Genomic DNA, 26,110 nt, shown 5'->3' on the forward strand with positions numbered 1-26,110 from the left:
TGGTTGAGTCAGTCCTTGTGACTTGTCGCCGAAATGTAGAATCATCGCCTGAACAAGGCTACAGCACTATCCAGCCAGGCTTTTTCCAGATGTGACATTTTCCATACTTGTCTACCGCATTTGTATCTGCTTATGTACATTTAACTAGCTACGTCTACAATGCATGCTATATTTCGTGTAATATATTTTCCCATCATTAGTTGAGTTGTATTTCCAATACTTTAATGTAGTTAGGGTTAGACAACGTTTCTTGAACGCACCTTGGCATGTCAGCACTGTTACTATAGAAACGAAGAATAGCCCTGAGTAGCTAACGTTTGCAAGCTGACGACAGTCGTGGGGCATGTGGACATTGTTAGTTTTTAGAAATGGTAAGTTGAATATGTCATGTCCAGTTATGCTCAAAAAAATTATAAAAGTATACGAGACCAGTAGAAACTTCGGTGCACTTAAACTGACCAAACGGACAATTGTTTGCTAACGTTAGCATAGCAATCACAGGGTAACATAGCAGTTGCGCTAACTAATTTGTTAGCTTGTTTACTATTCTACGGTAAACTATACATAGACGCTTTATTGATATAATAATTTTGGAGTAACCAAATTAAGTAACACATTATTTATATGCAGTTTTGTAACTGTAAATAACAACAAACGAGCTTATGTCAATAGGTACTACTTAACTATTATGTTACGTTGATTTGTAGCTAAATCTCGCTAACGTTAACTTAGTGCTAAAATTTTGCTTACTTACTTCCACAAAATAACATAGCCATTATGACAAGGAGTTTACACATTCGGCTAGAATGTGCGTGTTTGTGTATAAGGTTAATTTAAGTTAATCTAAATTGGGTGGTCAATACGTTTTGGTTTTCACTGTAAAGCACTTAAAGTTACCTTAACTTGGACAGGAAAGAACAACTGGCTAATGTAGTGAAAGAGGTGACAGTGGACGTAAGCACCTGTTCTGATTAAGGGCCCTCCAGCAAGACTCTGAATCTGTGGCATTGGTCTCAGTGTTCATGAACTTTGACTTTCCTCTGGTAGCGTGGAAGCTAAACAGGGTTAAACATCTAAAAATGGTTCCAATATGATGTGAATCTGAGAGGCGCGATAGCTAATTCTTGGATCATTTGTTTGATGAAGTTATTTCATCCACTAATACCTCAATATTTGGAGAGTTTACATCAGCCCTACATTTTCGTAGAGCAGAAGGGAAGTGTTGTTTATCTGCCTACACAGTAAGGTCAGTTGACAAGAAGGACATGTCCTTCACAGATACAAACTCCATCAGACTCAGAGTCAGAATAAAGTCTTCTATTCACCTGACTTGCATGACTTTGGACTGTGGGAGGAAACTAGAGCTCCCATTGTGACTGTCTGCAGGAAAGGTGCTGGAAGCCAAACACAGACCTCTGTTGCTGTGAGGTGACAGTGCTAACAAATGAGATGCCACTTCAATAAATTTAACAAGTTTAAGCTAAACTGACAAATTAACTTGAGGTAATCATTTGTATGTATGAGTGTCCACTGCCTTTTTAAATTTTAACTGTTTTTGTTAGAAGAGATAAATAAAATCAGATCTGTCATTGCTCTAATTTTTATATTAGAGCATTCTAAGTCACTCTTAACTGTTTGTATAATCACAAAAACGAGTGGCATTTAATAGCACTTTGCTTTGAAGTAGGCTGCCATGCTAACAGGGAATTTCCAGAAACGTTACCCTTGAGTTTGTAGGAACCCACACTTATTAAATGAGGAAAGCCTAACATAGTCTGCTGTGTGACTAAACTTAACTCATTTGGATGCTTTAAATCAACTTGCATAGATTTGAAACTATTAAAGCAATCTAACACAGGTAGCAGCAGTTATATGTATATAAATATAAATATATATATATATATATATATATATATATATATATATATATATATATATATAATTTATTTATTTATTTTTAAATAAATGAGACTTAATGTTTCCTGCTTTGTGCTACCGAGCTCAAGCATGTTTCAATACTCTATGAGTTGATCTTCATAGCTAAAATAATGAATAGCTAGAAGTTTGGAAGACACATCCAAAAACCTGAAAAACATTGAAAAACAATTAACTCTAATGTAAAGTATAAGTGCAACAAATATGGAGATGTTGACCCTGGCAGAAATGTTTCTTAGTCTTCAATTGTTTGGACTAGTCAGTGTTTTCCTTGTTCTCATTTAGGGTTATTGTGAAACTATTTAGGTGACTGTGACTAAGGCATACACAAATTAATTTCACATAAAATGTCTTCATTGTTGTTACAGAATCAATCAGTCAACTTTGTGATATCTTTTTGATGTTTTTAAACATCAGGCTGAGTTATTTTGTGCCTCCACATTACTCTGATTTGATCTGTCCTTTGACTTTATCAGGAGGATCGCTACGCCTTTCTTGCTGAGTGGTATGACCCTACTGCAGCTCTCTTGCGGCGCTACCAACTGTTCTACTACCCCAAAGATAGCTCAGTCGAAATGGTAGACATTTATTATTTCAGTTAATAATAACTTTGTTGTTACTTTGGAGGCTTCAGTCTTCTTGGGCTACTTGGCTATTATAATAAAATGTATTAAGCTTTTTAGCCTCAAAATCGAAATGTTTAAGGAAAATGTTAGGGTAAGATGCAAATGTGTTCTTTACATCACATGAAAATGACATCCTTGGATAAAATCAGAGCATATGTTATTTTATTGCTGACTTTTTAAGTTTTTAATATCTTTATAAGTGTTAGATTATAGTGTCTCAATTTATTTATTATCATTTAAATGCTCTTTTATGCAAATATCATTATTATTTTTCATGTTTGTTTTTCTTTGCAGTTTGATGTAAAGAACCAGCGAATATTTTTGAGAAGGACCAAATATGATGACATCCATCAAGAGGACCTTTTCATTGGGAATCGAGTGAATGTGTTCTCACGGCAGCTTAATCTGATTGAATATGGGGATCAGTACACAGCAAACAAACTTGGCAGCAAAAAAGAACGGTATGATTGTTTAGGTTGTGCAATAAGTCCCTATTATCCTCACCAGTTACATGCCTCACAGGTTTGTCACACCCTGTAATTAAACCAAGCAAGTGTGGCTCGTAATTTTATCCGATCATTATTTTTATTTATATATATATATATATATATATTTTTTTTTTTTTTATCTGAATCTATTTTGTGTGAAAATATTCACAATCAATATTCACTGCCACAGAGAACTCAGTCCTCAGAATGGTAAACATTATGGTGATGGAAATCAACTGTATTTCTTGATTTTCAAAACCATGTTTTGTTAAACTGCTATATTATCAACATTTGTTATCTACATTTACTTTCATAATTTGATGGGAGGTCATTTTCTTTTCTCAGATACAGTATTGTCAGGGATGCATGCTTATCAAGCAGCATCCGCTGGAAAATAGATTTCTGTTGTGATCAAACAATCATATGTTGGCTGGGTATCACTCAAACTTTCACAAAACGTACAATACTTACCTTTTGGCTGCAATACCTTTTTGTATATTAGTCCCATCACAAATTCAAAAACTACAGTTTTAAATAATAAAACAATAAACCAAAGGCTACTGGACAAACTGAGAACTTGTCAGCTTTTGGTTTTTCTTTGTTCCCACAATTACCTATTCATCCAATGCATATTGAAGTATAATACAGAACCCTACATATAAATACATTATAAATTCTACATACATTTACATTACTGTAATGCAGAAGTGTTATGTTGTCTGATCTTCATATGTTGTCTGCTGTTGTACATAATGTCAGATGTGGTCTTTTCGGATCCTGATGCATTTTTATTTAATGTACCTTCTTTTCTTCTCACTCCATTTTTGTAGAACCCTTGCTTTGATAAAGCCAGATGTAGTTACCAAGATCGGAGATGTCCTTGAATTGATATACTCCTCCAACTTGATTGTGACCAAAGCCAAAATGACAAAGCTTACATGGTAAGGCCAAAGCCTCACTGGTGAGTGTCTAATAATACTACAAGTCATACTCTGGTAATGTATCATAGAAACTCTTGTCAAAGAGGAAGACACAGGGTGTTTTTGTGCCAGTGTCCTCACATAAACAGATGGATGGCTCTGCTTTCTCACACACATTAGGAACATATGGCATTCCAAGGGGCAGAAAAGGATGGCATTTAATTACCTGCTAACTGTTTTATCAGGTGCTCATTCATGGTGCAATCATCTTATCAAACTAGTCAGGGTCTCTGATATAGAAATGATTATAATGAGTACCTTTACTTTGGATTATATATATATATATATATATATATATATATATATATATATATGTTCCAATTTATGTATTTAAATGGAGCAGCTCTTCTGTGGAAATTCTGACTAACTTCTTATGAACATAACACAACAGACTAAATTCTTATCAGTTTTTTTTTTTTTGTCTATATTTAGTACCAGTTTACAACGATAATATCTCTTTCCAGACACTTCCTGGGAAATTACTAGGAAATTGTGTTAACATTTCTATAGCTGATATAAAAGTCCAACTGTTGTCTCCACACTGCCAGGAATAAAAATCTGTTGGAAAAACACTGGGTCATCCATTGTTTTTTTCCAAATGATTAGGACGGTAAAACCTTATACACCAAAAAGGACCCGTTCCAGACAGAAATATTATTGACCTCTTTAAATGTCTTTGTTGTTAGTTTGGTACACAGAGTTTATACTGAATATGCACAATAACTTGGTGACTCATTAACTCCATGTTTTATGGTTTTCTTACAGGAGCCAAGCGGCAGACTTTTATGTGGAACATCAGTCAAAGCCTTTTTTCAAGTGAGTGTCTGTGTAAATGATTTTCCAGGTCTGAGCAGGTATGAACATTAGAAGATTAGCAGTGGCTGGCCATTATCATTAACAGAACCTGTGACAATGATCCTAATGACATTGTAGTGACATTTGGACAAATTTAATGGAGCTGACCTACTGCTGGTAGGTATTGCATTTAAATGAATGCTCCATTTTGCAGTAACCTTGTACAGTTTGTGTCCTCTGGGCCTGTGGTTGCCATGGAGCTAATGGGTGATGAGGCCGTGTCTATCTGGAGGAGGCTCCTGGGACCTGCAGACTCTGCTGTGGCACGGAGGGAGGCATCGCAGAGTGTCCGTGCCCAGTTTGGAACAGATGGCATCAAAAATGTTGGACATGGCTCTGACTCGCTTGCTGCAGCAGCAAGAGTAAGGATATTAAGCCCTACTCATGTTCATATGTGCCCCTGTAGCCCATGCCCCAAATTCCCAGATATTGTGACCATATTATTGTTGTTTTTCTCCTTTTCTTTGTTTTATCAGGAGCTTGAATTTTTTTTCCCTTCCACAATTGGCCATGGTCCCTCTAATACAGCTATCTATACAGACTGTACATGCTGCATCATCAAACCTCATGCCATGTCAGAAGGTAAGGAGCACCTATCTACTTACAGTATCTACATCTGAAGATTATTTTCATTATCCATAATACCACATGTCAACATTATTTATTTATGCGTCTACTGGTATCTGTCTGTTTACACATCCATAATTTATCCTGTTGCAGTTCACCTGTTGTGAAACGATTTCCACTGACTTGTAAAAGCCCTTCCACCTATGGCTGTTAACGTGCTTCTGTCACACTTCTGGCACTACATGGTGACCAAATTTGGCTTTGGATTTTTCCAAATCCCTGCCCTGATCCCTGTTCATGGAGCATGCCACTAGAGCTCTGACCTGTGAAATGTGAAATTCTCTGGACAGAGCTGAAGTATGCACACAAAAAATTGTTGACTGGACTGGTTCGGGACATATAAGACCAAACATAGTTCATTAAAATAAATAGGCTCACCATGCTCCCATGTAATTTAATCTGATCTATGGTCCTGATTTTATCTCTAGTGTTTATCCTCAGTGGTAATTAGTTTGGTATGTGACATGAGCTAGGTTTATATTTAGTCTCCATGTATTTAAAGAACTTGTGCTTTCTCTTTCTCCTTCTCTGTTTTTCACTTGTCTACATCACATCATGGAAACCTCTTTTCTGTAGACAAACATTTGAGCCGAGAGGACATTTTAATTAGGAGATGCTCCTCCTAGCTTCAGATGTTTATTCAGTAGCAACATCTGAAAGGAAGAACCATAATAAAAGTGACCAGGCAGAATTTATACTTTATTAGTGTATTAGTATTAGTATTTGGTGCATTTGATGTTGGTTAATCTTTAATCCCAAGTGTGTCTGCATGATATCTAGGTGTGCCAGGACCGTGGCTCTTTGCATGCTGCTCACTGGCATGGCTTTCTGCCACACCTACATAGAATGACGTCATAATTATATAATGTTATAATTGTAGTTGTACCTGTTCTTTTCCTGCTATGACAAGTTAAAATATCGGCTGTGGGAAATGTCTATAAGAGAGGACCGTTAAAAAACCTACACAAGTATGGGCATGCTTTGTTTTGCAGCAGGGCATAATTGAGCAACTGCTCAAAATCAGATGCAATGTTAAATTAATCCAAAACATAAAGTTTAAATTAATACTAGTGGTTACTGATAATAATTCTCATTTATTCCCAACATTATGGTGTTATAATTAAGATCTATGTTATAACATTAAATATGTCAAAAGTTCTTTCTTGTTTCTCCTTATCTTCACGTTTTGTTGGTTTATTTGAAAAAATAGCAAACTAGAGGAAGGAAGGTTGCTAACTCTGAGGCAGTTGTCAAATTTCTTGTGAAGATCTTTGTCTGCAGAATTAAAATTTAAAATGCAACATAAAAATGTGTGTTTTGAAATTAGAAAATGGCAGTCACCTGTTGGTTTATTGTACAAGTTAAACTGTGAAGAAGATTGTGCAGTTTCATAATTGTTAATTCAGTCGGAAGCTTTCAGCGCTTCAAAATTGATTTATAATGCTATTACTAATACATGCTCTCTCTTTAATGTTAAAGTACATTTTATTTAAATATTTCTACTGTACCGTAGCTTTTATCTTAGGAGCAGCTTATGCAACCGTACAAAGTAAACATGCAGATTTCCCTGGGCTCGTTGTGCTGCGGCAGCTCAGTAGGTATTTGGATTGCATTATGTTGCAATTGCATTAAGTAGGCTGTGCTGTCTACAGTATAACTGACAGTTCTTTCTGTCTTAACACAAACGTTCTGGATTGTTTTTTGTCTTTTGATATTCACTCTAAAGAGATTGAGGCTAAAACTCTCGTCAAAGTCCTCCTGAACTACCCAACAAACAAACAAAAACAGTTTCTGAGTAAATGTGACGTGGATACTGGGTTGTACTTTATGTCTGCAGTACCTCATTTGAACAGCTTACAGGCAGTGAGGATTGTCTCATCACCAGACTGACTTTCCATAATTTATTGATTGATCTGGCTTCTGTCTGCCACACTCAGTTGACTTTTATCACAACAGTCTTATAGAAACTCTACAGGTTATTGTATCAAAAAGTACAAACTAAGAGAGAATATGTTCACATTTTCAGATTCTTGTTTTTGAAGTTGCATCACTGTGGCCATAATGTTTATCTTCAGTCGTGAAGGTCGTTGTGGTCTGAGCCAAAAATAGTGATTCAGTTTAAGGGGTTTGGCAAGCTGACCCCTTGCTGGGATTTTAAGTTGGTTCGAAGACAAATAGAATCAAAAAGGTTGCTTTGATTTCCCTCGAGGATCACTTAAGAGGCTAAGAGGCTGTGATTGGCTGCCCAGGGTGCAGCCAATCACTGTGGTGACAAAGGAAGTTGTGACTGAAATGCATTCAGACATGACTGGAATAGAGAAGCTTCTGTTGCCAGGCACCCAGAATAGGATCTCCTAGCAACAGCACCAGCTGCTTTTGGGAGCTGCATTGAATGCGTGCCTATCCTAGTCTGGCTGCTGGCTGGGGAGGGCACAGAGGACTCAGGAGGTGGTTACTTACCTAATACACACATAACCGGACTGAATGATTACTCACATAAGAGAAACCTGTCATTGGTGTAGCACCTGGTCCAAAATGAAAGTCACGATTACACACAGCAGCATTTAGAATAAATGGAAAATGTAGACACCTGCCTGACAAGTGTGCAGGCTACTTTTTATCAGGATGTCTGACTGAGATTATGAGACTGGCGCCCTCTTTCAATTACATGTGTCTGCAGCTGTCTGACCTTCACTGTCACTGTTGCACCTTTGTCCCTGCGACTGTACCGTTTTTTATATTAATGCATGACCACAGTGACAAGAGGTACAGCTCTGTATCTGTGAAGTGTTGCCTGTCTGGACAAAAATAATTTCTCCACTAACAGACAGGACATCTGTAAGACAATCTCACTGTGCTTTGTCCGAAGGAGACACTATAGTCTGAGGTTGTTGCAACATAAGATAAAATGTATATTTGAACAGGAGCCTTATAATGGCTTCTTGACAAATTAGTACATTCAATAATAATAAGCCATTTAATAAGAATAAGAACAATATTATTTGTTTGATCCTGTGGTCTGAACTGTGATTGTTGCTCCAGAGATTATTTTCTTAGGATCACACTGAACAGTTTATTGCAGCACTAAACATATTACCTTGTCAGTTTGTGTAAACTTGGGGAAAAGCTCATAAAAGATATCAACACCTTTGATGTGTTCACAGGCCTGACTGGGAAGATCCTGAACTCCATATCTGCAGCTGGATTTGAAATCTCAGCTCTTCAAATGGTAAAGGTTTAATGAATAATTCCCATGTCCTTGTGCTTTGGTCTTGTAGAGTCTGTCATACATTTCCTGAGCTTGATGTCATTTGGGTATGTTCATGTAAATCAGTTTTAAACTAAATTGAATGTGCTCGTGTGCCCATATATATAGCTCTACTCACGTAACCAATATGTGTACTCTATTGATTTACTCTGCTCCAGCCTGACCTCATAAATGAAGTCAGCGTCACTGCTGCAAACTGACCTCTCACAGTCCATTTGTTTTGCCACATCAGATGTGATGCACAGTCTGGGCCGTAGGACAAAAATAAATCAATCAGGGATTTATCAGTGTGACTACATGCAGAGCGTGTTGTGCATTAATGGGAATAAAATAAATGCTCAAGGACATGATCTTGTATCTTTTGTGTTCTTAATACATTAGTCAGGATTTCTTTTATGGAAATTTCAAAAGGTCTTTTTATGATAATGAGGTTAATGTTGTTACACTTCAAAGCACATACACTAAGTGAAGCATTTTCATTTGATTAAGAAATGTTCCTTTGTTGTGTCCTCTACTGTTTTTTTTTACATTTCGTGTCCTTTTCATAGTTCAATGTGGACCGGGCAAATGCAGAAGAATTCTATGAAGTTTACAAAGGTGTTGTGACAGAGTACCCTGTGAGTATAAACACTGTTTTGTTGTGCCATCATGACAAGCACCTGCATCGTAGTTCAGGAAATTGTTACTTTTGATAATAACAGAAATGCAAACATTGTCTAATCTTTTGTCAGGATCTAGAATAGTTACAAAAGATGTGACAGATTTTGTCAATAGACATTAAAAAAAAAAAACAGTTTTGACTGTATTTTGACTCACTCCCTGCAGAGTATGGTGACCGAGCTGTGCTCTGGACCCTGCATGGTCCTGGAAATCCACGGCACTGACACACCACAGACATTCAGGGAATTCTGTGGGCCCGCCGATCCAGTGAGTCACAACATACGTAATATAATCTCCTATTTCCTCTTTATATTCTACACAGGAAGCCTGTCTGACATGTAAAATGTCAAAAGTTGAGTTAAACTTGAAGAAAATCAATATATCGTCTGCAAATGATTGTCCGTCCATCATTCTTTTTAAGTGAGTTTTCCAAATGTCCTTGTTGTCAAAGATAGGCAACAGAAAACATGTTCACAATAGATACCAGTTTATTAGGTACATGTACATGTAGTTAAAACTAATGCAGCAGCCCTGTAATCAAGCTTCATGAAGGTTCTAATATTTTTCATGTATCAAAGATTTAGTCTGCCCACAAAGCAAATATTTTTCATACACTTTAAAAATAAAACCGTGTATTCTACAGTGTAAATTTGCGTGATTCGCCTGAATACAAGCAACAGCAGTGTTGGGTTTTTACTCTCCGGTTTTTAGGCTTTCAGAGATGGTTTTTATTTTTCAATGTAAATGGAGCCAATGCCAAAGGGTTGTATAAGCCTGGCTACATCTTCAGAGTTATTTTTGAATTTGAACTGATCCCAGTATTTGATCTCCAGCTCTGATACATTTAAAACTGATCATATGAAAAAGTAAAATGAATCCTGAATCAGACATCAACTTGTGAGGAACTGGGGAAAGTTTTTTAGCCTTTGTGTAGTGTACATGTCAAAGATATTGTGGCTTGCGCGCGCGTGTGTGTGTGTGCGTGTGCGTGTGCATGTGCGTGTGCGCGCATGTTCCTGGGTACTGTGGATCCAGTGCTACAGGGCTGTGCTAGTGCGTGATGTGAAATCTAATGATAAGAGGCTTTGCTTCCAAACACTGTGTGGTTACCACAAAAATGAGGTACTACACACACCTGCACAATCCCCCTACAAGTCGAGCATTTGTCCATGACTCAGCTTTTCCTCCCTTTGTGATTTTTTTAATTAATTACTTTGTTTATTATATGTTCTGTGCTTAATCATCAGTCCTCCAGGCCACAGTCGAATGTTACTGACATTGCAGCCACAGAGCAAGAAAAGGCTTTGTTAATTAGCTAATGATTTCCAGGTCACATGACACTACACCACTGCTCACTGATGCCAAAATAATTAAGCCTTTGCTACCGCCCTCTGTTATTTTATTAGTTACCCTCTTCAGAGCTGGCTGTGGTTTGGTTTCTTACCAGTTAACACTTATTACAAAGCCCTTTGTGTTTATGTAGTTTTGTACAATTACCACAACTGATTGCATACGTTTTTGTCAGTAGATTTTTTTTTTTTTTTAATCACAATGAAGTAACCACAAATCCAAGTCTTTTTTTCTAAATCGAGGAATTATAATTATTGCTATAAATGTTTTTATGTTTAAATTTGTACCATTTGTTTTCTCCTTCAGATGCTGTTATTTGTTTTCATCTTCTGTAACCCCTTTGATTGCTTCAGACTTTACTGACTAACTGGGAGGTCGAGAAGTTTCATCCCTGACCTCAGACTCACCTCAGTATTATCTGACAAATAACCTAAACATTAGCACTCCTCCTCTTCAACAGAGCTCAGTCATTTGATACATGAGATAAGTGGAAAGTCACAGCAGCCTTGAAACCTCAGAGAAGAAGAAAAGTTGCAAACTAGATCAGTATGTTAGAGGCTAGCTGATGAGTTCACCAATAGGGCATGTGTGGCTCCATGTAACATTGTTCTGACAAGAACCAAAGTACAGTACATTTTCTTTTCAAATACAGTGTATAAAGACATTCCACATGTCACTATCAGGCTGACAGATTGGACTGGACAATCACTGTACCCACAGTCTGTATGTAGAGGTCAGAATGTCTATTAATAGTTAAGGGTCGGTTGTTTGTGATAAGAATAGGCTATTGATTAATTCCAGTCGACTAAAGACTAATCTGTAAACAACACAGGTCTTGTGTGAGTAAACATGTGACTATACAGCTGGATGGCTGGATTAATTGACCTCAAACACAATTCTTCATGTTAGAGTTGCTGGTAGATCATTTTAATTGTGGTGTTTTTTTTACAAGAAAGAAGAGAAACATCAAAATATGTGACACAAGATATGTAAGGCCTTTAACTTGGCACCATTTATCTTGCAATAAAGGATCCTCATGTATTCACACCTCCACACCCTTAGCTGCCTTGCCTTGCACTCACTCAGTCATGAGATTGTGCTCTGTCTTGTGATGTGTCCCGATATCAGAGTGGACAGACACAACGGTCCTCTGTGAGCCAGTCCTGACCCAGGCTGGACTCTCTTACCCTCTTCTACAGTGTTTTACTTTTTGGAGTCTAAAGGATACACTTCTCCTTTAAATCAGCAGCTCCATAAAACATCAGTGCCCCTGACTACACATTAGTAGTGCACAGCAGTCCTAACATGTTTTGTTGCTTACAGTAGATGATGAGTGTAAGAGATGATCAAATAGGCCTAAACTTCATGTTACATGATGCTAAGATAAAACATGCTTTACCTATTGATTTTTGACCGTCTATGTAATGCTTCTGTGGAAAAAAGATATCAGCTATCCCTGGTGGCCATCATGCTAAATTCAGTGCACTGTATTACTGTCAGAAGATACATCTAAGTAGACCTGACATGTTGACTGATTCTGATTAAACCAATCGGATGTTGCAGATTAAGAGAAACTATAACTACTGTCAAAGAAACTATGGAAAGTCTCCACTGACATTTAATTTTTGCCTCATCTTGGATACATATGACATTTTGTTAACAGGCTCAGGCTTCTGTTCTTTATCTGTTCAGTCATCATGTAGAATAAATATAAAAGGGTCAATGTGCTAACAGGCAGTAGCAGTAGTTGTTGTAGTGGTAGCAATAAAAGAATAAAAACTGTATGAGGTAATAAAGGCACAATGAATAAGATGTTTATGATCAAATAAAAAGAAGATACAAGAGCTGTGAATAATAATGCTCCATGAACTAATCTGACAACAGACAGATATAATATACATATACAATACTATATATGCTACATATAAATATAAGTGATCTGTCTGTTGTTTGCAGTAATGCTTGTGAAGTATAAAGTATGAAGGCTTCAGTTCTTCATTGTTTCAAAGTTATAAGTAGTTTTTAAATCTCCCCTGCAGTTCTTCTCTTTTACTAGTATGTATGTATGTATGTATGTATGTATGAGGGGTAGCAGAATCATTTGATAGAGCAGTGCCCAAAGTGAAATGAGGGTTTGAAAAAAATGTTGCACAGTCAGCAGTGCAGGAAGGATCAGATGTGAGACTTTCTGATTTCTGGAACGGTCATGTAACCACCAGGTCACTCTGCCACGGCCATTACTGTCCACAAAAGCCAGAAGTGGTTACGTGATCATCAGTCTAGCACACTATGGGACCCATTAAAATCAAATTAAACTCTGACAGCAGGTCACTCATGGGTAACTAATGCAATTACAGAGAACAGTGCTTTGCAAAGAATTCTTTTATCTCTAGGTAGATCTCCCCTAATTTCCCTTTTGCCATCTTTGGCTTAAGTCCCATGTGTCATGGGGCATGTAAATGACATGCTGCGACCTGGTCAGATCCATTTTGTTGATAGTTAAGCACAGGATGCTGCATTTAGTTTCCTGAGACACAAACTGAGATTGTACAGACTTGTATCCTTATACCTAGAACAGCCATACCAGGAGTCCCGCTACTCTTCTTGTTCACTTTCTTCACCACCATCACTGGACTACAATACCAATACTTATCAAGATAGTTGTTATACCAAATTGTTTGCCCACTGTCTGTCAAAAAACACCAAATACAGCTGAGAGCTGATGGGAATGTCATTGGTGTAGCAAGTGTTCAGTCACAAACTATATACATTAAGTATAGAACAAGTGAAAATGTTGCCCTGATGATGGTGTTAAATGACAAGTCAGGGGATGACCAAATGATTCATTCTCTGACTATCACGAATGTCTGATACTGTTGTATTTATTTATTTATTTATTTTACATACATATATATGTGTGTGTCTGTGTGTGTATATTCATGCCTTGTATGTGTTAGCACAGTCTAAGTATCTACCCTATTATATATTTATTAATATTTTAAATTTAGGCTTATAGACCCAGAACCTTTGCACATTGTACAACTGTTTGTTTTTTTAAATAATTTCCTGGTCTTGTCTGTCCTGTCAGCAGCAGCCACTACTGAAAGTAATCAGAACTTTTTTGGCATTCTTAGTCATTAAGTCTCTATAGGTCAGGCACTATAATAGTCAAATGCTCCATGATAATGTTCCTAATTTAACACCCTAAGTAAATGCAGAAATACAAAATGCAACACACTTTGGAAAAAAAACTATAATCAAGCTCAACTGAGCCACAGTTCCCCAGTGATCCACAGTTCCCATGATCCTTGAACCCTGGAACATTTATTTTTTCTTTCATAGTCAATTCAATGTTGTGTAGTAGTCATTTAAACCAGGAGACTTGTTTTCCACAAGTTTTTAGTTTTAAAAGACGGAGCATGCAATTGAGGAGGAGGCTAGGTTGATTTATGACCTTGAAACTTATTCCTGCCTTTTGTGTGCACCCTCATAAACCACTGGAGGAGAAAGAACTTGTCATAGGAAATGTTCCACTGTCGCAAGCCACTACCAGATTCTTTACAAAACAAAGACAAAACCAGCCTTTGATGGTGTTATACAAATGTATTATTTAATCTCTGACAAACAGAAAGAAAACACTTGAGAGTTACAGTAGTGTATTTTTTATGATGGTGGCATAAAGATCAAACATACCTGGGTAAGGCTTTTTTTTTTTTTTAAGTACAAAATATCACATGATTTGCTTTTCCCAATGTATTAAACATTACACAAGAACTAACTATATGTTGCATAACCTTTGCACTCCCTTAGAGTCAGTGAATTAATTATTCCCATACTGTCCCTCCCCTGATGGTGGACCCTGTGGGAGGGTTGTGTTTCCCGGCACAGAGTAGCAAAGGGCAAGAGAGCCCAGCTTTGACCTTGGGAGTGTCTGATGTTGAAAGGAAATAGACAGGCGCTCAAGATAAAGCTGCTGCCTTGAGAAGAAGTGCTAACTGTCTGTGAGCAATAGAAAGGAGAACTTTGGAGCTGTGCTAAACTGTAAAATAAAATGTCTCCACAACCTCACTTTAAAACTAATCTGGAATATGTAATAAAAACATTGTAATCACGTAGTAATCCACGTACAACCTGTTGTAGTATTATAGCCTGAGACTGTGTTAAGGTTTACATTCCTTACATCATGAAATGTAAATGGGAAGCAGTAGTTATCTATCTCCTAACATTTAGCGTGAAAAGTTTGCTGAGTGTCAGTGTTTTGTCATTTCCTCTCCAGGATCACATGTTCAGTCGCTGAGTAATCACTCTGGTAACATACAACAGTACAGGATGTTCTGTTTCAAAACTCATGATTGTATAAACTTCATATTTAAAGTGAGAATGTGTTGTTTAATGTTGAAGCTGAATGCTCATAAGATGATTTTGTTGGTGTTTTTATTAGTTAAGGAATCACAATCCAGATGTTTTCACCCTGCAGGAAATTGCACGGCATCTTCGTCCAACCACATTGCGTGCTCTTTATGGCAAAGACAAAGTGAAAAACGCAGTCCACTGTACAGACCTCCCTGAGGATGGTGTTCTGGAGGTGGGTGGCATTTCAGTGATGCATAAACTCTTGTACTCTCCATGTACTAAAGAATACACCCACTTTATTTCATCTGTGTAATGTCTCTGATCGTACAAATAGGTTTCCTCATTGTCTTTCAGTCCATGCACAACCACCTTGTGTTTAGCCAAGAACAAAACCCCCCTCGACTGTGAAGCCGAGTCTCATGACTCTGCTCTGTGGGCTTGGGGCAGCCTTAGATCACACTGGTTTTGAGGAGAACAAGAATGGCAGAGGAATTTGAAACAAAACCATTGTTTAACAGGGAGTGGGTCTGACCCATCGAGCGTCATTGTTCAGGAAAACTCCTGATCTGTGGTCTGGACAAATGCCTCCTTGTTAAGCATTAGCCTGTAACTGACTGAGCTGCCATTTTCCCAAGACTGGGACATAGTGGCCAAGAAAGAGCTTGTACAGAGGAGAATTTACTCTGTGAACTTTTACTATTCTGATATCAGAGGGAGCACTGACTGATACTTTGATGTTATGTTTTGATTCAGTATTTGTATTTATGAATTTCCCTATAAGGATAAATGAAGTATTTCTTATCTTTTCTCATCTTAGTAGGTGCTGTAATTAATTTTCTGTTCCTTCTCCAGGTGCAGTATTTCTTCAAGATCTTGGATGGATGAATGCAAACAAGAAAACATGCTTACTCCAACTCAAAGACTTCACAGTTGTCTCATTTTTCTGTTTATTGTTTCAGCCTTATGCAGATTAAATAAAGTGACAAGAGCAGACTCCTGACAAGTGTTTTGATCTTCAACACCGAATTAAGTATTTTCACACCAACTAAACATCTTATTACACGGGATACTGCATTGCCTCTGATATTCTCTGACTTTCTGACCAGCGACTTTGGTATTGGATTCATACATTACACTTTGAAAAAAATGTACAACTGCATAAATATAAAATTCTTCCACCATGAAAATGGCTAAAACATTCAATAGTAAGTAGCATCACGACATGTGATGTCTCCAGCAAAACAGATTTCAAAGCACTGAGTTGCCACTGTTTCCATGGAGGTGACAGTCTTCTAGGCTGGACCCACAAAGCTCTACACTATGAATTAAGAATGAACAGATGTAAGAGTATCAAACAGAAATGTCATCAAACCATATCCTACAGCTAAGGTGAACAACAAAGAAAAGGTGTACAAATGTATCCTTCCACAGTCAACTTGGATAAAGAAACGATCAATAAAAAAAGAAAAAAGATTCCATGGAGCGCAGTCATTTACTCCTACATGGGCCTTAAAGGTTCAGAGTACCATGCTAGTATTTCAGTTAATCAGAGCACATTGACACACACATCACACACTCACATAAACTAACACACCTGCACACAGACACAAGAGCACGCACACACACCTTGGACCACTAAAGCTGACATAAGACAGAAGAGGTTACAACAGGACTAGACTACAGCACTGGACACTCCAAAAATATATAGAAACCACATTAGGATGAAATACTTTGGGGACAGAAACACGTCAGTAGTGAAATTGCGGTTTTACAGTAATAGATGAACACATCCCATGGCTCAAGGAATATTTTCATTTACAGTAGAATAAATATTGGCTATTGCTACTCTTGTATTTTACATACTAACCCTCAACAAACACACAGAAAAGCTAGTGTAAAGCACACGGATTAAGCGTAGGTCCTGTATATTATGAATGTTCAAAGACTAGTGGTGTTTATCTGAACTCTTTAATTCTCTCTACATTTTATTTGCTTTTAAAATGAGAGTGCTCGCCATGGCTGAGGTCACGAGTTGACTGTGATCTTAACATCAAAACGTCCTTGGTAGCGGTCTTTCTCGCTGTAGTCAATGTTCGCTCCGTATGCTTTGCACTCAATGCGGATCTCCTGATCCAAAGTGAGGTTGTTAAACTGAATGGCCACCAGAGGCTGCAGGTACTGAGGGTGCACCAGTTTGCCGTAGTACGGATAGTACTGGAGAGGAAAGCCGTCGCCGATGCCAAAGTACTTGATCTCTCCAATCTTGCCTTCATCCTCTTCCCTCTGCAAAAACGATGGTAGAGTTTCATTTAATATCTAACCTTTTCGCAGGATTCATACTACGGACAAGTATTCTACTAGTATTTGTGTACTAATACATCCTGGCCAGATGTTGTCATATCAGACGTACCTTATTTTTGCAGTGAATGGGGATCAGGTTGGGCATTGATTTGCCCTGCAGAGCCTCTGGGAGTGACTGATTGTCAGTAGGAACCTGACAAAAGAGAGTGGTTGATGAACGATGTCCTGAGTAGATGGTTACGTTAGGTTTGATTACCGGCAGAACAAGGCTGCTGCAACAAGTCGTTTAAAATGTTGTAACTTGCATGCAACTTAGTGTGATTTGAGTTTATTTAGAACAATACTGAAGTGTGTCGCCACCTTAAATGTGGCAAGTTTCCAAACACTTGACACAGTTCCTTTGTGGAATGTGGATTGTTATTCCACCTCACTGTTCTGTATAAAAAGTAGGAAAGTGGAATGTGGGGGGGGGTATTGTTGTTCCGGCTTTATGCTGACAGTTGAGGAAGTCACGCAGCGGGATCGACAAGTGTATAAAAGAGCTAGCAGGTAGTGTGTTTAGATAACATTATTCACATAAGCAGTGGTTCTCCCCAACACCTGGTAACAGACTTTTATGTGTAACATCAGTGGAATTCTCCTTTACAGAAATGAAGCAGGTTCTGAAAGAAATTCAACATCTGAATGATGTTCAGACAAAAAATGTGCTTGAACATTACAATAAGCATCTGAGATACGTGTATCTGTTATACTTTTTGTACTACAAGCATTTTTACCCTGTGCTACGTTTGTGACAATGCATGATTTATGTGCCGAGTAATGGTAGCGGGTTTTATGCTGCTAATCTCTACAAAGCAAGAGTTTTTGAATTTAACAAAGAAGTGGCCCCTTGCATTCATCCAGCTAGATTTATCATCAGGCTGATGAGTAACATTACACTTTGCAGTCTGTATGTTAGGTTACATGTTTTTAAAGAATGTCGTTATTTAGGAACTTGGACCCAAATCATTTTTTCTTGCACATTTAAATTTCACTGGTGTTACTACTCCTGTGGAACATGTTCATTCATTTAATTCCAAACTCTACCCTCTTTATTATTGTGAATAGAGCTGTAATGGTGAAAGCTATACAGTAGAAAGTGTGCAGTAAACCTACCCTTGGTCTGAAATTGACAATCCTGTTGAGCTTGACAATAATGCAGGGCCTTCCCTCCTTAAAGCCATAAGAGGGATCGTTCTGCCCTGAGCAGATTCCAAGCAAATTCCTGTTGAAACGGCAGGCTTTCCTCTGTCCTTGGTCAGTTTCCACACTTCCACGATCAACGTATGGCTGAGGAGTGTCTGCAAACGATTAAAAAAATGACACGTTAGACCTTTTTTCTTACCTGTGTTTACATGTCATTAGGATAACAGAATATTTAAAATATCAGGCTACTGTTTCTTAGGAGAATTTATTGGTTAATGGATCTAGATACTGTACATATGAGTGACAAATCTAGATTGACGATTGTTACATACCCATCAGGGATCAGCCAGAGACTATGACAATCCCTGATTGATGATTGGCTTATACTTGCCTCCACAGTCTTCAAAATTCATTTGTTCAGTCTGACGACCTTCATCATACTGTTGAAGGAACTTATCCATGCTCTCGATGTACTTCTTATATGTAGTTTCATCACCCTTCTTGAAAGAAATTTCAGATTTGTCTGAGCGTGGGGTGTGTGACAGACCTGGAAAACAGAACATTGTTTGATAAAATACTATAAAGTAATGCATAATATATTGATTAAAAGAGAATTAAATGCATCAACTGGAGAAACAATACAAAAAGTCTTTGTTTGTGGAAAGAAGTGAATTTCCTGACAGATACTTCACTGTGTATCATGCAAGCTATTATTCTTTGTGGGGCCCAGAGAGAGTCCCTGTCTATTATCTTAGGACAACACAATGTAGGGTCTTGGGGATTTCCTCAGATGGTCTCTGTCAGCTCTTTATAGCAGTAATTTTCCACAGACCTTGTGCACAAGGCGTCAGTGAGGCGTGGCATGAGGAGAATGAGATGGGTATGAGGAGTGAAAGGAAATGTGATATTTATGAACCTTTTTCCAGCTTCACTGGTGGATTTGTTTATTTGTTGCTGTAGTTATGAGCAAGATTGGAGCTGTGTGTGCAACAGAGAGAGAGGGAACTAACATTTAGTCATAAGAATTTCAGTGGTAGCTTGTGAAAGTTCACCAATCCCCCGTCCCCACCCATCCACTCTCACGTGTGTCTCTCTCACAATGGAAACTTTTAGCCCCAGAGTGAGAGGCGGGCTCTGAACAGAAAAAAAAAAATCTAACCACTCTCTGCTTCCTTTATCATGCCACTACTGGAAACTCACTTCAGCTCAAAGCGCTCCACACTTACTTTGTTGCTTTGCTGCACTACTCTGTCAACAGCCGTGGACGGCTGACAGACAAAACGGCAGGCAAACTAACCAATGTGTATGCAGCCACTCATTTACACTGGCTGCTAAAAATACCGCCAAGGGTAGAGCATGTGCTGTGCAAACAAGTCGAGGCTGGGCACTTTTAAAAAAATCTGTACCGACTCCAAGCTTGCAGGAAATTTCGAAACGCTCATAATGTGACTGTGGCAGTGTTGAATAGTGTTGCTCTCGCAAGATTACAGATTAGAATTTTTCTCCAGCAAAACAAGCTTAGAGGCCTCTGAGCTGAGACAAAACTAAGTCTTTTTTTATAAAGAACAAACTACAAACTCTGGCTGCCACACATGAATGTGTAAACATGTAGGCTGTGACGCATAATCGTAGCACACATGAATTGTTTTAGTCACAATGGGAGTAAGCTTCAGCAGTTCCCCAGTAGCCTGAGGGGGGAAACATCGACTGGCTGTGAGGAGTGAAGGACAAAATGGCTGAACCTATCTAAGGTTAGAAAGACTCCTGATAGAGTAACTGCTTACAGGCACACCCCAACAGTTATTTTTAATCACAGGAGACAGACAAGACAGCCACATCATCTCAGACACTCTGCCAAAAACTTTACTGATCAGAGCCCACTCCTATATCTGTTTAACTTTTGAGCTGATGAAACGTCCAGCACACCACTTGAAAAGGCAAAAGTAAAAAAATGATTTGCATATTATTTACCTGGGGGAGCGACTCTGTCCTGATAGGTGGGCTTGTAGTTACTTAACGTGAGCAACATTGCTTGAATGGTTCCAATGAAAATTCCAGCCAAGCATCCGTAGAATATCACGTAGAACAAGAAGATCTTAACTGTCGGGGGAAAAAGGTAAATGTCATAAATATTAATGCAGAATGATTACAACTGAACAAGAAGTAGATTAACTGGTTTATCAACAGCTCTAATGATAATACATTTTTTAATGTTTCAGTCATTTTTGAAGCAAAACATTTTCTGGTTTTAGCCTCTCAAAAGTAAGACATTTGATCATTTGAAAGCTGAATATCTTTGGGTTTTTGACTGTTGGGTCAGTCAAAACAGTGCTTTTACATCTCACTTTGAACTCAGGGAGATTATGATGAGCATTTTTGGGCTATTTTGAGATCTGTTGATTAAACATCATAGTATAAGACCAGCTTTTTACTTGAAATGAAGTGAATATATACTAGATGATGTTAACTTGTCTTAAGTCTTTGAACAACTGTTTGATTTCAAGAGCAAAGTTTGAACAAAACCTCCAGATGAAAAGAAAAACCTTGAGAACTGTGTTAAATAGATCCTCCACAAACTGCTTCCACACAGTGTGACCCCTTTCTTTTCTCATCACCGAAGCCATTTTAGAACAATGACAGGTTTTTGTTTCTTTCGCCAAATTCAAAATTTACCCCAATTATGCAACAGCAGGAGGGCTGCGTTTCCAGTAGAACAAGATGAGTCACTGGTCGTTCCTGTCACAGCGACCCTTCCCCCGCTGTGTCGCCACTTACAACAGGTTAGGCATAAAAACACTGTCCTCGCTTACATGAACAAAACAGCCTTGTTGTTCCTGTCTCTGGTTTTATTCATGCCATTGTTGGAGGGAGAAATCTGTAACTGGTATTTCGTCTTTGGCTACTTTCAGTCACTTTCAGTCAGGGAGAGATACTTAAAGCTTGTACTCTCTGTGGGTTGTGTTATATGTCAGTAATTAAGTTTTTCTCTTTTTTTTTTATCACCTTTTAATTTAGCCCAGTTGTTCTCCAGCTATAAAATACTGTATCTGTCCTACAACTCTGAGATGTAATGATGTGGTGGTAAAAATGCTTTTGAGATGATGTCAGATCAGAGACAGCATATGACTCAAGCTCAAATGAAACCAAAATTTACTTTATAGTTTGATCCTACTGCATCACTTCAAATTAGCCCTCAGTTAACTTTACTCTCCCATGTTTGCAGTAATACCTCTATCTGATTTCACATCCACTTCTTGGATTAATCTGGATATTAAATGTATTAACATATTTAACATTAACTTTCAATTGATGGAAAGCTTTTTAAATTCTGCGTACTTGTGTTCCTGTCAAAGGAATGTCAGTGTTCAGAGCACAGGGCCTTGAAATCTATGAAAAGTTGAGCTTAATTTTCATTCTGCCTCCCAACACATCCCAAATCTTTCAATATCAAATATCATTCAACACTCGAAGCCAGAACACGCCACACAGCGCTCTGCTAGTTCACCATCATCGTCCCATTCCTGATGTATGTGCTGTTGTTGTTGCACATCCTCAAAATGTCTTTCGGCTGCCTGCTCCGTTTCCAAATCAGCCACTGTGAAACCAGTTTGGCGGGTTGATCACAAGTTCAGCGCCACAGCTTTATCTCCTGCCACAGACTGTTGACTGTGGAGAGGAGATTCATTTGTCTCACTCTCACCTCTGAGACGGCCAGTTTAGAACATGTGAGCAGTGTTTCCAGCACGAGATCAAAAGCAACATGCCTTGATTTGATGCTCAGATGCTGAACATTGTGCATATGAGGCGGTCTGACTCATATCACAACTGCAAAAACTCCCAGCAGAAGCAGGGAAATGTTAAACTTTTATGAAAACAAGAGTAAAATATCAGAATAAATGTTAATTGTCTACAGTGGAGAGAGACACCCTTGATTTTGTGCTCTGACATGGCTACCGGTTTCCACAACACCTGCTACCAATGGAAATGCGTGGTGAGCCATTTTCTACTGAGCATGTCTGCAGCCATGGTGGCAGGATTTCTGTGTGATGTAAACTTTGGACTGATTGCCATGTCTTCTGCACATCTTGTGCTGACTCGTGAATAGGCCCTCTAAGAAATAAGCACCCGTTGTGGCCAAGTAGTATTTGCAAAACAAATGACATTTCTGTCTCATGGATGCAGGTGAACAAAGCGTTCCAGGTTTCCCTTTGTCAGTCCTCTGTGGCCCAGAGACTATTCAATCATAGTTTAATTTTTCCTAACTGGGTAAAATCAGAACACGGCCTCTGTGAGAACCATTACTGCCAATGAAAATGAGATTTATACTGAGAGAGGAGATCAGTTTTGTGTCAGTGCATGTGGCTGACATGGATCTTCAACACCATTTTGAGGCCAGAAAGGCCAGATATCAACACTGCTGCCCACAAAATGTCAATAGCACAGAAGCTGGCCTGCTGGTGTTGAAAGGCAGAGTTTGAATGGAGAGCACCTCCCCCACCAGACTGCTGCAGCGTCTTGTGAAGGGGCCATCGCCACATTCACACCACACCGACGTCTCTAGACTTTTACTGGCGGTCTCTGTGGGTGCCTCCTCCACGCTTCACCAGCTCTGGGTGCATTTTCCGGCAGTTTCAGCAGAGAAACACGACGAGATGAAGACAGACACAGCGGCGGTGAGGAAATGAGCGCCGTCTTACGCGGACGCTCGTCATTTCCCAACGTTTCCCATTAATTAGACAACACAGAAGGTAACAGCTGACTCCAAACCCCGTCTAACATGAGCCATGAACATTTTCCACCGGGGCCGCGGTGGTCTCAGCTACTCAAGGGCACAGACGTACCTGTTGCTTTGAGAGCAACACCGCTCACTTTTAGATGGTGCGACATCACTCTCCCCTGCCACACACACACACACACACACACACACACACACAGTAACCCTGTGACAGATGCTCAATAACAGTTTAATCGCATGACTGGCAACACTGCCACAATATCAGAGCGTGGTGATTTAATGTTCACCTTCCAGCAGCTCCGCTGAGTTCGCTGTGAACTCGCTCTTGACTCTCATAGATCAGCTATGAGGGCGGTACCACGGCGGCTTTACTGTCTCTCTCTCTCGGAAATAAACTGTCGGATGCTTCGAGCTTTGAAGAATGAGAGCCTTAAACTGTCGACAACAAGCCGACCAATGCCTCCTTTCTTTCAGGAAATAAAAAAAAAGAGCTGGTTGGAGGAGAGGGGCGGCCCCTGAGACATGTGAGTCGTGATCTGCTCCACAGCCCCGTATTACTGATGTCTGGCCGGACCGGCTGTTCACACAGGGGGAAATGCCATGTATAATTTGTAAAACGGTTTAGGGAGCTTAAAGAGCACTATATAATGGTGTGTAGTGATCCTATCAAATCAACAACCATTGCTGGCCGTATTAGGAGAGCATTCCCTCGTCTTAAAAGTATTGAAAACAGTGGTAAAACGATTAGCGCTGGATCCATTAATCTCGGGTTTGAGTGAAAGCGAGGGAAGAATAACCGGGCCTGTGCACAGGAGCCACAGATCAGCCGTTCAGGAAGCAATACACTGTCCTGTTTCTCTCCTGCTCTCATTAAAGGGCTAAATTAAAGAAGTGGTCAAGTGAGGCGGACAATATCCTGTCCCCAACTTTCACCCTTTGGTTGAGTGAAAAGTCCCGGCCCACCACACACTGTCCTTCAGGATGACCTTTTCATAAAGGACGTTCATTAATGAATGGCCCGATGTAGGCTTCGCCCCCAGCGACCACTACCTATTACAATGTATTAACCATCAAACCGATTGTCTGTTTTGAATCTTATCTAATATAAGCAATGGAGGCGTGGAAGGGTCCTTCATTGACAGTGCGAGTTAACAGCTAAAAAAAAACAACATATCTATGTTAATTAGTCTTAATTTTAACTAGATCGGACCTGTAGAATGCCTACTAGGCTAACCCTGTGAGATCAGCCGGTTTCATGTTTCCCAGAGGAGTTTATTCTGATTTAATGGACCAACTTCTACCTCCAGTCTCCACTGAAAGCCGAAGTCACGACGCAGCGTGTCGGAGGCGCCTGGCTCTAACAGGTGCTGTCTGCCTGCGCCGTCAGGAAACCGAGGCGAAATAACACAGAAAATCCGCGTCGGCTCCGTCGCTGCTTATGTGACATCAAGTCGTCGTTTATACAACAGCAGCTAGCTCGGTAGTTGTGAAATACAGGAAAACGATTACTTACACCAACTGATCCCCGTCCGTCCTAGAAACTCCCTCTTCTCTGAATTCCACACAAAACTCCTCCATCCGCCGTCACTGTCTTTATTTCCCGACATGTTGGCTCCCCGGTAATATCCTCCTGTCTTCACGGTTTGTGTGATTTAACCGTTTGGCTTAGGTAGTTTGAGCCTGGGCTGTTCACCGTCCCCCACAGGAAACGAAAAAGGACAGTTTCGCACCCGACTCCACCAATTGTACCACACACAATTTATCTCTCAGGGAAACCGGCTCCGCCTGCAAACTCTCGTAATAAGTTACCCCCGAGTGGGAGGGGGCGACTCCAGCAAATCACAATCTTCCGCTGCTTTTTGCGTAAGCGGCAGAGGACGAGGGGGAGGCGGCGGGTGAAGGACCGGGGGCGGGGGCTCAGCGGTGACCGTGCAGAGACTGGGGGTGCGCACAGAATGTCCAACAGTTGGTACGGTCGTTTTAAATGATGCCGGTGCCATAGCAACCAGTGGGTCGTCCACATCCCTGCTGTAGTCTCCAGTGTGCTAGCTAGCAAAGCTAAAACTGTTTGTATGAGCTAAACAAAGTTACAGGTGTGGTGTTTTCTAAACGCTGCTACAGAGGAGTTACATTGTTAGCTTGAATGGTTATAAACATAGTCTTACAATTAGCTTTTGTTTTTTAAAAAAAACACATAATATTGTTCTAAAGGAGCTCGGTTATAGCTGAAAGGACGGAATGAAAATGTGTCTGATGTGTATGTAACATGGTGGACAAACTGGAACAGTGAAAACATGACAAACTGTACTGAGCAAAAGGAGCAGCACAGGCTGAAAACCAGCAAACAGGGATTTCAAAGCTAGCTTTTGTTCTACTGCGCTCACCCTAGTTTACACGTCTAAAAAGTTTAAATGTGATACTCTGCCCACAGTTTAAGATACACAGCAGAACCTGGTTATTAAAAAAATGTTGTAAGCATTAAGCATCTAAAGTTTTGATACTGCCAGTAGCAATCCTAGATTCCAGATGTTCCCTGAATGTCTCATATGCAGACATTGGGTAGATCCTACCCACTACTAACTACACATTATCAGGGGCCCTGCTTCAGGGGGTTTGGGGACACTGCATAGTGCTTTCATGTGAGGATTAAGGGGGGTTATAATTGTCATTGCAAATTGTGCTAATATGAGGGGTCACTGGGGGCCCCTTTTTCCTTTAGGGGCCCCAAGCATTTTCCTGATTTGCCT

At 39.4% G+C, this 26,110-nt stretch overlaps 2 protein-coding genes across 2 annotated transcripts; one reads left to right on the forward strand and one right to left on the reverse strand.

The window, feature by feature from the left end:
* The first annotated feature begins 231 nt into the window (after positions 1-231).
* Positions 232-16,135, forward strand: nme7 (NME/NM23 family member 7). Its single transcript, XM_071487130.1, has 12 exons — positions 232-371; positions 2,412-2,513; positions 2,856-3,022; positions 3,880-3,990; positions 4,795-4,845; positions 5,039-5,246; positions 5,361-5,466; positions 8,676-8,740; positions 9,328-9,396; positions 9,605-9,706; positions 15,267-15,374; positions 15,995-16,135. The coding sequence occupies exons 1-12, from the start codon at positions 369-371 to the stop codon at positions 16,025-16,027; spliced, it is 1,125 nt and encodes a 374-aa protein (XP_071343231.1). The 5' UTR covers positions 232-368; the 3' UTR covers positions 16,028-16,135.
* atp1b1a (ATPase Na+/K+ transporting subunit beta 1a) lies at positions 16,066-25,162 on the reverse strand. Its single transcript, XM_071487132.1, has 6 exons — positions 24,877-25,162; positions 20,600-20,728; positions 19,020-19,175; positions 18,599-18,783; positions 17,553-17,636; positions 16,066-17,425 (listed from the first exon to the last, which is right to left on the reverse strand). Exons 1-6 carry the CDS (start codon positions 24,968-24,970, stop codon positions 17,168-17,170), a joined length of 906 nt encoding a protein of 301 aa, XP_071343233.1. The 5' UTR covers positions 24,971-25,162; the 3' UTR covers positions 16,066-17,167.
* Positions 25,163-26,110: the final 948 nt, after the last annotated feature.

The sequence above is a fragment of the Trachinotus anak genome, unplaced genomic scaffold (assembly GCF_046630095.1).
Source record: "Trachinotus anak isolate AG129_WGS33_773 ecotype Australia unplaced genomic scaffold, CSIRO_AGI_Tana_v1 ptg000010l, whole genome shotgun sequence".
Lineage (NCBI taxonomy): Eukaryota > Metazoa > Chordata > Actinopteri > Carangiformes > Carangidae > Trachinotus > Trachinotus anak.